The sequence below is a fragment of the Sapajus apella genome, unplaced genomic scaffold, assembly GCF_009761245.1.
Source record: "Sapajus apella isolate SASKATOON/1434 unplaced genomic scaffold, GSC_monkey_1.0 scaffold17, whole genome shotgun sequence".
NCBI lineage: Eukaryota > Metazoa > Chordata > Mammalia > Primates > Cebidae > Sapajus > Sapajus apella.
This window is the reverse complement of record NW_022436957.1, coordinates 8,484,182-8,498,925: the sequence shown is the minus strand read 5'-3', so window position 1 is coordinate 8,498,925 and position 14,744 is coordinate 8,484,182. Positions and strand designations below refer to the sequence as shown.

At 40.4% G+C, this 14,744-nt stretch overlaps 1 protein-coding gene across 7 annotated transcripts in view; it reads right to left on the bottom strand.

The window, feature by feature from the left end:
• Positions 1 to 14,744, bottom strand: part of FRMPD4 (FERM and PDZ domain containing 4) — an 895,030-nt gene that overhangs the window by 34,028 nt on the left and 846,258 nt on the right. For all 7 annotated transcript variants that reach the window (XM_032285792.1, XM_032285788.1, XM_032285789.1 and 4 more), the window contains 3 exons: positions 12,819 to 12,926; positions 8,733 to 8,864; positions 4,339 to 4,458 (listed from right to left, as the gene is read on the bottom strand). In XM_032285792.1, the coding sequence (XP_032141683.1) occupies positions 4,339 to 4,458; positions 8,733 to 8,864; positions 12,819 to 12,926 (360 nt within the window). The remainder of the gene's footprint in view (positions 1 to 4,338; positions 4,459 to 8,732; positions 8,865 to 12,818; positions 12,927 to 14,744) is intronic.

Sequence of the window (14,744 nt, the reverse complement as noted above, 5' to 3'; positions counted from 1 at the left end):
CCAAAGCAAGAAAGCAGAAACATCCTCCATCTTTTTCTGCTAGTCCCTTGGCAAGACTTCCAGACACATTTTCCTGTTCTGAGGACAGTCTCACATATATAAAACGTGTGTCTATCGAATAAGAAAGATCTCCCTAAACTGCATTAGATTTGTGCAAACACACCTTAAAACAGAACTGGGTTTAGCCATACTCCTTGTCTACTTAAGAGGTCTCCTCTCCCCAAGACAAATGCAACAATATTGCTCTTTTATAAATGCAATGGACCCATGATGTTTAAATGGAAGCAGAGTAAAATAGTTTTAAAGCACCATCCTGTTAATGGGGTGAATATATAATTATACAGAACAACCACTGAATGAACTCACTGTCTACAGCCACTACAGACCAGCACCTGTAACTATTTGCAACTAACAATGTAGCACATGATCTGAGCTGCAGTGGCAAAGCCCTGGTTTGGTTCCCAGCAGGGACATGGGAAGACACAGCGAATGATCAGCTGAGAATCAGGCTCTGTTTTATGCAGTCACACCTATTGGGGACCAGGTGATATTGTTGACAAGTGAGGGATCCAGGTGATCAAAGCTTAACATTGAAAAAACCCCAAACATAGCAGTTTCATTGTTCAGGATGGAAAACATTTTAAAGCACACTACACATTTCTTTACTTGGTCAACACGGTTCACTGAACAGGACTTGACTTTTCCCAATGATGTAGGGTTATCTCCATGAACATTATTCATCCCACTGAGCTGAAAACACCACAGTCTTCCAAACCGCTGAGGTGGGGAAGGTTTGACTGGCCTCATCCTGAGTGCCCCCATCTGCTAGAACACTCCTGTATGTTCTGCTTCTTTCCTGTCCGACTTAACCTGTGATCTTCAGGGCTTATTGCCACTTATTTATGTCACCATTCTTAACCTCTGATGCCTATCTTGTCTAGTCTCTTTTCTATCTTTCATCTACTTTTTTTTCTACCCAGCTTTTGAAGATCACAAACGTTCTCAAATACACAAGAAAGTATTGAAAATAGTAAAGCAAACACCAGTGTTATCAACTACCTAGAGTTAACAAATGTTTCTTTTTATTATATTTTTCTTACTTTTTTGCATGCTCTCTCTCTCTCTCTCTATATATATATATATATATATATATATATATATATATATATATTTATATTTTTTTTTTGAGATGGAGTCTCACTCTGTCACCCAGGCTGGAGTGCAGTGGTGTGATCTCGGCTCCCTGCAACCTCTGCCTCCTGGGTCCTTGAAATTCTGCTGCCTCAGCCTCCCGAGTAGCTGTGATTATGGGCGCATGCCACCATGCCCAGCTAATTTTTTGTATTTTAGGAGAGACGGGGTTTCACCATGTTGCCCAGGCTGGTCTCGAACTCCGAGCTCAGGCAATCCACCCGCCTCAGCATCCCAAAGTGCTGGGATTACAGGCGTGAGCCACTGCGCCTGGCTGCTTTTTGTATTTTATATATGGCTCCAGCAATCTTTGCCTTATACAGGTATTTTCAAAGACAACATGTCATTTTTTTTTTCCTTCACTTTTGTTTTATCTCTCTTTCTGGCAGTGGGGAGTCGGAGGTTATGTTTAGGTTTACAACCTCTTCCAGTAGTTAGTTCTACTGCTAGATGTCTAAGCTGTCTAAGCATTAGGTAAGTTGGTTTTTACTATTTAATGTGATTATATTGGAAATCTCAGTGACAGTAATAGGAAGCCATAATAGGAAAATATAGGAACACCTCCTAAATATCAAAGTGGATAAATTCCCTTTGGGACAAACTACACGAGATACTCATTCTTGGAAACTTTCTTTTTTGGGGATTTATAGCCCAGAATCAGAGATCAGTCTGGAAAAGAATGTTCTCTTCAAGTTTTACCACCTTAAAGTTAACAATGCAGTATAATGAATATCGCAATTTTTCAGAATAATCTAACCATCAAACGAATGAATAAGTAAATAAAGGAGAAGGGAAAACTCTCCTCATACCAATTAATAAATGCAGAAGTGATAATAAGATTAGAAAAATCATCATTTTCAACCATCATTATAATAATGAATTCAGATAAGAATCATCAATTAGGGCCAGGCACGGTGGCTCACACTTGTAATCCAGCACTTCGGGAGGTCGAGGTAGACAGACCACCTGAGGTTGGGAGTTTGAGACCACCAGGCTGACCACCTTGGAGAAACATTGTCTCTACTAAAAATACAAAATTAGCTGGGCGTGGTGGTATATGCCTGTAATCCCAGCTACTTGGGAGGCTGAGGCAGGAGAATTCCTTGAACCCAGGAGGCGGAGGTTGTGGTGAGCAGAGATCCTGCCATTGCACTCCAGCCTGGGCAACAAAAGGGAAACTCTGTCTCAAAAAAAAAAAAAAAAAAAATCATCAATTAGTACTAAAACTTGTGGGTGACAGTTTGATCTAGTACAAGATAATAAAAGTTACAGGCCAGGCACGGTGGCTCACACCTGTAATCCCAGCACTTTGGGAGCCCAAGGCAGGCAGATCATGAGGTCAAGAGTTGGAGACAAGCCTGGCCAACATGATGAAACCCTGTCTCTACTAAAAACATATAAATTAGCCGGCATGGTGGCAGCTGCCTGTAATTCCAACTACTCAGTAGGCTGAGAAGTAGAATCACTTGAACCCAGGAGGAGGCGGTTGCAGTGAGCCAAGATCATGCCATTGCATTCCAGCCTGGGCGACAAGAGCAAGATACCATCTCAAAAAAACAAAAAACAAAACAAAAGGCCGGGCGCGGTGGCTCAAGCCTGTAATCCCAGCACTTTGGGAGGCCGAGGCGGGTGGATCACGAGGTCAAGAGATCGAGACCATCCTGGTCAACATGGTGAAACCCCGTCTCTACTAAAACTACAAAAAATCAGCTGGGCATGGTGGCGCGTGCCCGTAGTCCCAACTACTCAGGAGGCTGAGGCAGGAGAATTGCCTGAACCCAGGAGGCGGAGGTTGCAGTGAGCCGAGATCGCGCCATGGCACTCCAGCCTGGGTAACAAGAGCGAAACTCCGTCTCAAAAAAAAAAAAAAAAAAAAAAAACAACAAAAAAAGTAGTTACAAAGTGAGTCCCCACAAATTGCTTTTTAATTATATAAAGGAATAGTAGAAACTTTTGAGTGAATTTGGAGAACATCACCTTAACCAAGAGTCGAAGTTCATTTTGCCATTGAAGGGATAAACTAACATCATGTACCTCTTGATGTGTTACACTGATAATACAAAGTCACTCATGTTGTTCTTCCGAAAATGTGTAACATCAGTCTAATCATAAGAAAACATCAGAGAAACCCAAATTGAGAGATTTCTATAAAATAGCTGACCAGTACTCCTCAAAACTATCAAGGTTGTGAAAGCCGAAAAAGGGCTGAGGAATATTCCAGATTTAAGTAGACTAAAGAGACATGACAACTAAATGCAAAATGGGATCCTGCAGTGCATCTTGTTCTAGAAAAAATGAATATATAAAAGACATTTTGAGGATAATAGGCATACTATGGATATAAACAATAGATGTGATAATGGAAATGCATCAATGTTTACTTTTCTGATTTTGTTACTTATATAATAATTGTATAAGAAAATGCCCTTGTTATTAGAAAATACACATTGAAGTATTTAGGAGTAAACATGCATTATTTTGGTAACTGGCTTTCATATGGTTTAGAAAAAAATAATATACATTTGTGTGTGTATTTGTGTAGAGAGAGAGAGAACATGTGCATCTAGCAAAGAGAAAGTAAATGTAGTAAAATGTTTTTTTTTTTTTGAGACGGAGTTTCTCTCATGTTACCCAGGCTGGAGTGCAATGGCGCGATCTCGGCTCACCACAACCTCTGCCTCCTGGGTTCAGGCAATTCTCCTGCCTCAGCCTCCTGAGTAGCTGGGATTACAGGCACGCACCACCATGCCCAGCTAATGTTTTGTATTTTTAGTAGAGACGGGGTTTCACCATGTTGACCAGGATGGTCTCGATCTCTTGACCTCGTGATCCACCCACCTCGGCCTCCCAAAGTGCTGGGATTACAGGCTTGAGCCACCGCACCCGGCCCAATGTAGTAAAATGTTAACAACTAGTGAATCTGGGTGAAGGGTATGGAAGACTACTCTTGCAACGTTTTTGGAAGTATGAAATTATTTCAGAATCTAAGGTAAAAATAAAAAGAGCACCACAGAATTATTGTACAATTCACTGAGCTTGAGGTGGGGGACAAAAAAGAAAGATTTCAAATTAAAGAATTGAGGGCAAAGCCCCAAAGTTAGTTTATGCCACAAAATTGATATAAAACATGCTGAAATTTTAACATACCTGAACATAGAGATATTCGAAAGCAACTGGATCTCTCCTTAAAAGGTCAATGGGATCTTTTGGGACGAAGCTAATTCGAAAAAGACATCTCATCTTGTGGGAGCTGGGCCTCTGTGTCACCTGGAAGAGTAGACCAATCACATAAGAACCCCCCAGTGCTGACTGAGAAATGGCTGAGGGACACTGAAGCAGTCAACTTTCTTTGGACACTCAGGAAAGAATCAGTGGATATTCTTTTAGTATTTATGATAGATACTCATTCCCTGAAAACTGCACATAACTTTGCCAGTTAGATTGGGTTCCCCAGAAGCAGACCCGGAGATGAGGGTTTGTGTGCAAGGGACTTATTAAGAAAATGCTCCCAGGAGAGGCTAGTAATGGAGTAGGGGAAGCAGGTCAGAAAAGAAGAGGAAGCTAAGCAAGGGTGCCTTCTCAGGAAAGCCCAGCAGAGAGTAGCTATACCCGGGTCCTGCAGGGGACCCTGGAGTGGTAGCTATACCATGCAGCTGCTGAGACCTGAGTCAAAGGAGCACTGATGAGTCATTCATTTAGAGCTGTCCCAGGGAATATGAGTTTCCCAGTTTGGACATGATGGGCTCCAGTAGTCTGAGGACAGTTCTTGGAAGAAGATCTGTAGATGCTGGCTGTTAGTGATAGCACCCCAAATCTATGTTGGGGAGAACAAAAAGAGGATCCAAAGGGACAGCAGAGAGAATGTCCAGTACAGTTTCTAATTGCTCTGTTTTTTCCAAATTAGACTCCAGACTATTGCAATGAAAGCATGATAGTGTCAACCTTGGATGACATCACATTGGAAAGTAGGAAGACAGAAGTTTTGGCCCAGGCAGTACATCAGATTCTACAAGTTTCCAAACGACTCCAAACTTCTGATACCATGATGATATTGTTCCACTTGTTCAAAGGAGTTTAAAATATACCACAGTTTCTTCAGGGTTAAGGACCATGGTTCATTTCAGTTTGTTTTCCTGTTAAACACTATAATATGGTCACATACTAGAAGTTCATTTCTTAATTCCTTTTGCAACAAAAGGAAATCAATTAGTAAATAATGTGTGTTTAATAAACACGAATGAAAGGAAGACATTGGACTCTAAGAAAGAAGGCAACAGCTCATCGATTTCCCTTCAACACATCAACAAAACAAAATGAAAACCACGCAGCATGAACCAGCACAGTTGTGTGTAAGTACCCTTACGCAGGGGACAAATCTGGCAATATAAAAATGTTTGTGAGCTGCAATTAAAAAATTTAAAATAAAATAGCTTTGAGTCCCATGGTGTGTGTATGTATGCACATGTATGTTTTTACAGTTTGTTAACTTTGTTGAACAGAAGAATTCCAATGGAAAAAGACGCCCTACTTTTACATATACGAGCATCCTGAGAAAGCTGAGCACCAGCTTTCTGGCTGTGGGCAGGCCTGCAAAGCTGAGTGGACTCATGAGACCCGAGGGCTATGAGCTGCTCATCACTGGCTGATGGTAAAGCAAACCAGGAATAAAGAAATAGGGGACTCTAAAAGGCCACTAGTGCTGGTCAGCCCTGCTGTTGTATTTCACAGTGACTTCATGGGCTATTTTGCCAGAAGGTTTGCTCTGGTGTGTTAGAAAGTCAGGAATCACCAAATCTCTGACTCCTTTAACTACTGGTTAAAACTTTTCTTTCTTGAATTTTCCATAAGCCATCTTGGGTTTACTTTTAGTATCAGAAGGTTACAGTAGTTTTGGAAAACAAATCAATGTAATGCAAAAAGGTGGCTTCAAGTCATTAGAAATGGCAGTCCATAAGAATAACACTAAGACAAACAGAAACGATTTCTTGGAAACTTTGAGTAGTATATAAATAATATTTCATAGCAGAAGTTTAATATCAAACCACCAGAAATTCAGGTAGAGTTACTTAAAAGTTCCATTGGGGGGTTTTCACAGAAATTAAATGTTTTAAAATGATTTTGTTATTGGAACAATTATAATTTCTTACTCTGCTTTTATCATGCCTATAAATATTTTAGCAATCGATTTTTTCATATGCATTGATTTCAAAGGCATATAGCTGGTTTCTTTCAGGATATTTAAATCCATTTTCCTTTCTAGAGATAATACTCGATTTTTAGCACTTCGCTTTTAGTTCTGATTCTATAATGAAAAATAAAGAAGGAATGATTGTTAGAAGTTTTTTTTTTTGTTTCCTTCCAACATTTTAAAAGAAATGCAGTAATTGGAGCAAGAAGTTTTGTTTACTTAGCATCAGAAGAGACTTTTAAAGAAACTTCGTCCAACTAAATCAGCATGAAGCTTTCCTATAAAGGCTATGTAGTAGACAAAAGTTTAGAGAGAAAGTAAAACTGGAAAGATCAAAACGTTGTGGGAGGTTTCATCAGACTTGTAGTAACTGGCTGTCTGCCCGTATCCCCTTGGCATTTATTGCTATAAGCTGATGGGTATTTACGGCAAACACCTGTGACCATTGAACAACACAAGGCAAGCCCGAATAACAAGAGGGCAGCCCACCATCAATAACAGAGTGCTGGTAGGCACATGCCCTAGCTCCCTCACCCCTCGGTGGGATACCTCTTAGGTTGTCCTACATTGTCTCCCAATGCTCTCCAGTGGACTGAGTTCCAGTTGCCCACAGTGGAAACTGGCTTGATAATACATTCTTTTTTTTTTTTTTTTTTTTTTTTGAGACAAGGTCTTACTCTGTCACCCAAGCTGGAATGCAGTGTTGTGATCTTTGCTCACTGCAACCTCCACCTCCCGGGTTCAAGCAATTCTCCTGCCTCAGCCTCCCTAGTACCTGGGATCACAGGCCCCTGCCACTGCACCTGGCTAAGTTTTGTATTTTTCGTAGAGCTTCACCATGTCGGTCAGGCTGCACTTGAACTCCTGACCTCAGGTGGTTCGCCTGCCTCGGCCTCCCAAAGTGCTGGGATTACAGGCTGGAGCCACTGCACCCAGCCAGTAACACATTCTTTATTGTTTTCTCAATTTTTCTCATCTCTCTTCCCAATTCCTCTGCCGGTATTTCCAGAGATCTCTTCTCAAATAAACTACATGCATTCAAATCCTTAAGTTCTGCTTCTGGGGAAACTCAGATCCAGACACTGACCTTTCACATGAGAGATCCTATATATCAGGGGTTGTGCCCCTGTAACGAAGCATAAAATAAGTCATTTATTTATTTCCAAGAGTGTTTGGCACAGGTTAAAATAATAACCATTAGAAGCGATTTAAAAAATCAATAGGTAGATTTAGACTCAATAGAGGCCAGGCATGGTGGCTCATTCCTGTAGTCCCAGCACTTTGCAAGGCGAAAGTGGGAGGATCATTTGAGCCCAGGAGTTCAAGCCTGCAGTGACATATGATTATGCCACTGTACTCCAGTCTGGGCAACAGAGTGAGACTCTGTCTCAAAAAACCAAAAACCAAAAACCAAAAAAAAAAAAAAAAAAATTGATAGAAATAATAGGCCAAGTTTAGGTAGAGGAATATAAATCAACACAGATGGCAACTTTCAAACTTATCTATTACAAAAAGTTGGACCGAATCAAGAGAATCAGGGATATCTGCAGGACCACCCAATGTATGGGATACCAGCTTTTATATACAACAACCAAGAAGAAATTTAGTGTGACAACACTTTTTGCCACTCCATCCAGCTGGCAGCATCTGATGCGTCTCCTCCTGGTGTCCCCTCCTACCCCTCTCCCTAAAGTTCTGTCATCACTGATCTCTCCCATGGAAGAGGAATTTGTTGAAATCTCTTATACATTTGACAAAGACTCTGCTTGTGTCAGAAGAAAAGTCAGGGTGCTGTGCCGAATTCAGCAGCCGAGCAGCCTGCTTGTCTCCCCAGGGAACAGATGGGGGTGGCATCTTGGTAATCAGGAACTGGGACACATTGGTAGATCACATATTTATAGCGGGCAGGACTGGGGCAGAGATTTCAGGCTTCCAAAAATAGTCTTAAGTATGCACCCAGAATTTCAAACAACTAAATATGATTTTGGATTAATTTAAGTAATCTCAGAAACCATTTTTTTTAATAGTTTCAAGAGACTGTTGACCAAAACAGGTGAAGAGGTCACTGTAATAACAAAAAATATAATTTTACAGATCTATATTCTCAATGTGTAGCTGGTGAGACTTTGAATAACAAATCTGGTTGTGAGACTGACAGTCTGCAAAAGATTGGCAGAAAGGGAAACATGACCTTGAGGTGCAAAATGCATTAAGACTGCCAGCACTTCCTTTACAGAGGATACCCAGGGATATAATTAGTACATTTATAGATTAGAGTGGGGGAGAAATCTTAGACTGGGCAACCTCTGCTCTAAACAGCAGTCTCATCACTTAAGGGTGAAATTTCACAGACCTGAGTTAGAGTCTCCTGTTCATGAAGCAAGAGTAGCTTCGTTCCAGCCCCTTCTGTCCTCTGCTCCAGCATGAGAGAGAAGTGTTCAATGCCTTTGATGGAGAGCTTCTCTTGAAGGGTTAAGATGACATCCTTACGGAGGAAACATGAACACGATGAGACCAAAATCAAGACCGCCATGTTGTGGAGTCTATCATGACTGAAAAGTGTTACACATGTAGGCTTCCAATCTTGAAATTTTGTACCTTTGGTTGAATCTGAAATTTAACGCTCCAAAGATCCGAAAAGATACAGAAATGAGGCCTTGCTTCTCTTGCCCTTTTCCTGGCCTCCTCAATCATTCAAAATCTTTATGGAGTTCAAAACAGAGAGTTACCAAGGTAAATAGCTGGAGGAGGAGGTTAATATCATGTAAGCGCTTGATATAGAAATATCATCAATAGATTGTGGAGTGTAGCCAGTTCGATTCTCCTTTCTACTAAATGGGGTAGCAATTAAACTAGTTCTGAAAGTGGTCTGCCCTAAGGGTTGGAAAACATGGCCTGCATGCCAAACCTAGCTCACCATCAGCTTTTGTAAATAAAGTTTTATTGGGACATAGTCATGCCTATTTGTTTATCTAAAATCTATGGCTGCTGTTGTGTGTTGCATCAGCAGAGTTGAGTAGTTGCAACAGAGACTGTGAAGACTGAAATATCTGCTTGCTGACCCTGGCTTACCCTTCTGAAAGAGCAGTGTAGTGGTTGTAAGGAATGGGGGCTGAGGAAGCAGTCTGGTTTCTAATCCCAGCTCTACTACCTCTGGGCAAGTTATTTAGTTGCTAAGTATCTTAGTTTCCCTTTGTGTAAACTGCGGATAATAATAATGCTTATCTCAGGACGGATATAAAGATTAAATGAGTTTACACATACAAAGCATTTATTATAACATTGTTTGGCACAGAGTGAGGGCACCATAATAATATACATATATTTATTTTACATCTCTGGGGAAGGTGGAATGAGCAAGCTTTGTCAGCAATCTTTTACAGGATTAAGCATTTATGATCAGAAGGGTGTTCCATATACAAACACACACATTTACTACAATGTAAAACTAATCTCTTCAACCTACACTTTTTTTTTTCATGTACTTGAAAACTAGTAAATGATCCCTCGAGGATAATTTAGACTCAGATGCTAAAAGACCTATAGGGAAGTTTTGCCCCACTGCAACATTTGGAAATATATGGAGACATTTTTGGTTGTCACAGTGGTGTTGGGGCACTACTGCCATGGAGTGTGTAGAGGTCAGAGGTGCTGCTCAACATCTTGCAATGCAGAGACAGATCCACAGTGAAGAATGATTTGGCCCAATATCTCAATAGTGCCAAGACAGAGAAATCCTGACATACTTAGTTTTCTTTTACCGACTTTTCTGATGTTTTGATCCTTCTCTGTGGTCCTTTTTCAGTTTCTTCAGGCCCCATTAAGTCAAAGATCCCCACATACCCCCAGTCCTGAAAAAAATCATTCAACAGAAATGTTGAATTAAAAAAAAAAAAAAGATTTCTCTGCTTTATAATTTTCTCTTAAAGCCCAGGAAAGAGGAAACAAAACCAGGCTTTGTGTGGCAACACATACTTTAGAAAGCATTTTCTTGAACCACCTGGGAGGACACTGGAAAATCAATAGCAATAGTTTTTTCCTATTGTAATTCTGCAGCAAGAATTTTGGCAATTTTCATTACACAGTGTCATATTCCTTTCATAACTATACTATTTTTATTTTATACCTACCAGCCAGTGTCTACTGTAATAATAAGGCTGTTAGGTACAAGATAAGATAACCTGAATTTGATGTGAACTCTTTGCATTGCTTCCTGTCTTCTCCTTGTCATCTGCAATCCTCAGGGAAATCAAACTTAGTCTTGCATACGTTCTGTAATAAAGAGGCTGGAGGGAATTAACAACAGGACTTTCTTAAATGTAGATTTATTTCTGTTAAGAAATGCATTCAAGTCTTTACCTAGGTCATCAGGTGGGGTAGGGAGTCCAATGGCAGGGAGGTGACCAGTTGGCAACACACAACAAGGCCATGGTGTCAGAGAGAGTTGTAATAATGTAGCTCTGTGGGTTATTTCAGAGGTCTGCCAACTATGACCTGTGGGTTATATCTGGCCATGACCATTTGTTCACATATTGACTGTGAAGTAACAGATTAACCTTGCCTACAGAAAAATTTGGTCTTCTGCTCCCACTCTTAGGAAGTAACCTCTAAGCTCTTGGACTGTCCTGTCTGATAGGAGTGTTTTTGTTTACTAGGTGGCCTTGGGCCATACCCGATAGTCTATGCTAACAATTGATTTATGGCGAGAACATTGGGCCATATGGTATCAGCTCAAAATCTGGAGAGACTGGATACTAAGGTCAACCATGCAGGTGGGCAGCTGTGTCTATGTGGCAAACCCCCAATAAAAACTCTGGATGCTGAGGCTTGGGTGAACTTCCCTGGTTGGCAGTACTTCATGCATATTGTCATGCATCATTTCTGGGCGAATTAAGCACTATCTGTATGAATCCACTGGGAGAGGACATCTGGAAGCCTTCCACTCAATCTCTCCTATCCCCTGATGATGAGCCTTTCCCCTTGCTAGTTCTATTCTGTATTCTTTTGCTATAATATACTGTAATTGTGAGTATAACAAATTACTGAGTTCTGTGAGTCCTTTAAGTGAATTATCAAAACTGAGCACTGTCTTAAGGACTTACCAAACCCACCTGTTCATGGCTGCTTTGCTGATACAATGACAGGGTTCAGCAGTTGAAACAGATATCAAATGGCCCACTAAGCCTAAAATATTTACTATCTAGCCCTTTCCAGAAAAAGTTTGCCTGCCCCTGGGTTAGTTGCTCAATAATTACATTCAAATCCCACCACAAATTGACAATGAATAAGAAAAATGGGAAGAAGATCTTTCCAGTCATTGCCATTTAAAATTAGAAGTCTTGTACATAGGAAGTTAATATTTCATCTGGAATGATTTAAGGATGATTTTGTGCTCCAACATCAATCTAATATTTTCCACTGCATGACCTACTAAGCCACTATATACTTAGAGCAATTCAAAACAAGCCCCTTGCTGGTATCATGACAATAAGAATACACAGTGAGTGGGTCTTTGTAGAAATGCTTCTACATGTGAGGTCTATGCTGATTAGTTTAAAAAACACACAAGAATTAGAGGTTGGCTATAGATAGACATTTTTAAACAGAGAGTTGATATTCTCTTGATAGATTATTGTACAGATCATCACTAGGTACTCTTTTACCTACATAAAATCTTTTTTACTGTGCCATTTGAAGAAAGCCTATTTTAGGTTGATGAAGCATTAGGGAGCAATCAATTTCTGAACACACTGTTGTCCAATTAAAGGAAGAGACTCTGCACTTTTCTTTTCCAGGAAGAAAGCATGGGGGGAAAAACCCCATGCGCTTTGCTATAATACCTATTATGTAAAACTCACCTGTGGCTCTGAAATAATAGGATTGCTTTGTGAGTCTTCCTTTCTAGCCCTTCTTCTAAGAAGCAGGCCTCATTTCTGCCTCTTTATGCATCATTACCATGAAATTGGTTACAGAAATTAAAAGTAAATGTTACCTTTACATTAGTCTACCCTTGTTTTTTACTGGACACCAAAGTAGCAGATATTCAATTAATAGCTAACATCTTAATCTTCTGAGCAGCTGATATTGCTGAGAAATCATGCTGGCTTTGGGCAGGGTGCCAAGGGTTCTTGGTGATAGTCACACTATTTTAATTAATCTGCAGTTGCATTAAAATGACTGGCTCTAGTGTTTCTTCACTGACAGCGTATTATATTGTTTTGCAGCACCAAGAGAAATAAAAGAGCAGAACCTTCTTAGTTTAAGCTTTTGGTTTTTGTTTGGTTTTAAGTATTGACAGACTACATTGTATGGAGGCAATCAACAAAATTGCAGAAATAAAGGGGTTGTTCTGAAGGAAGATGCTGCTACAAATGGCTCACAGTATCCTGCAGGTTGTACCTGAAAGAGTCCAGGGACAGAGTTTAGCTGCTCATCTTACCTTAATGGAAGTGCTGCAGTCAAAGCGAAATGATTTGGTCTGCCCATTTTCCAGATAGACTTTCAAAACATTTGGCATAAAAAGAAGCGAGTTGTCCTTAACAGTTTCCTGTTTAACAAAAAGAAGTGGCGGGATGGGGGGCATAAGTCAATCAAATTAGAACTATTCTCTTTGCAGTAGCAGCATAGCACATCTATACTTTATTTGAAGCGTGACATTAAAAAACAAGCTCTCTAAGGCCAACCAAGGCATTCCTTTGGTGACATGTGAGTTCAGTTGCTCATAGCAAAATACATTTGCTCATCAGAAAGTCAATCAGATGAGTTTTTTTTTTTTTTTTTTTAACTCAAGATCCCCACTGGAAAACATGATTACAGACATGATTCTTTTGTAATTAGGCTTTGACATTTGGAACTATAAGCCCAGACCTAAGCAGGGCAGGACATCTTCAACAGAACAAAGACCAGCAATGATGCTGTTTGATAGGGTACTCTTGGTGCCTGGCAGTATCACGATGGTGAGTCATGAGCATCAATACACTTCAAGTATAAAGTTATTTTGTGAAACTATTTTCACCCAGTTAGGGATGGTTCTTAAACTCCAAGGGAAAATAGAAGGAATGGCTTATTGTGTTAAGGGAGTAAAACATCGTCTATAACAAACAAGATCATAATCTAGAAATAACTCAAAAAAAGAGGCCAGCTAGAAACATGACAAAAAGGAAACAATAGAAATGGTATTTCTTTGCCTTTTTTTTTCATTGGAAGTAGTGAGAAGTAAGAGGGAGGAAGAAGGCACACTGAATGAGTTCTATAAATCCCAGGAGTGAGCTGAGTTATTCACACATAGTTGGTCATAAAGTCCCAGGAGTTGAGGAGAACTCAGCAGTCACGAGCGCACACATCCCTTGTTTTGCACATGAGGCAAATGAAGGCAAGATGTACAGGCATTTGCCAGTGTCAGAGAGAATTCAGTCCCTAAGTACTTCCATAATGGGCCTCCTGCCTTTCACTTCCAGTTTCTTGCCCTGAACTTCCTCCCTCTCCTTTCTGCTTCTGTGGACCTCCTGCAAAGCCTTGCTTCTAATTCACTGAATAAGTCTGAATCCCAGTCCAGAAGAAATGGCACTCAGTGACTCAGAAGAGCAAGGGTAAACTGGAAATAAAGACTGTCACAAAGTCTGAGGAGCATACATGTGACTGAACATCACTGCCATCCACACATCAGCTGCCTTGCAGGAGTCCTGCTATATCCACAGATGAACTGACACTGTTCTAGCAGCTTCTAGAATCATATTCTTTCTAAAGATGCATAAACTATCTGGTTGCCCAATTACATGCTTGAAAGCTCCGGGCAGAAAAGGTAAGTTTCAGATGACTTTCTGCTATATATTGATTCCTCTGTACCTTCCACTCTTCAGCTGGGTCAGTCTTGTTGCAAATTAATAATGTACAGTGACCATGCATCCAGAGTGATATGACCCATTGAGGGGCACAGAACAGACCACGCTCACAGGGCAGCACTGCCATAGCCTCCAGCCTTTCCCACAAGCATCACAATAGCTGGACCCCAAGTAGAGCAGCCCTAGGTCAGTAAGTTTTTATTCAAAGACACTTGGAGTATGAGTGCCTGGCCCAGGATGTACAGGCCTACATCTGCAGATTCAGATCCAGAACCAACCTCAGAGAAGAGCTGGTGACTAATAATGAACATATCGTAGGTGAGATTTTATCTTTGTGGATTTATTTAAACAATATCAACAGACCACCAATGCTTTGGCATTTCAAAGGTCCAAAAATTATTAGTGCCTTGGATAATAATTTTATAAAAACTAAAAACACTTCAGTATATTTTTAGGAGAAAAAGTTGAAAAGAAAACATCCTGTTGATAATTGCATTATTCATTTTGAAGATCAATTAAGTGCC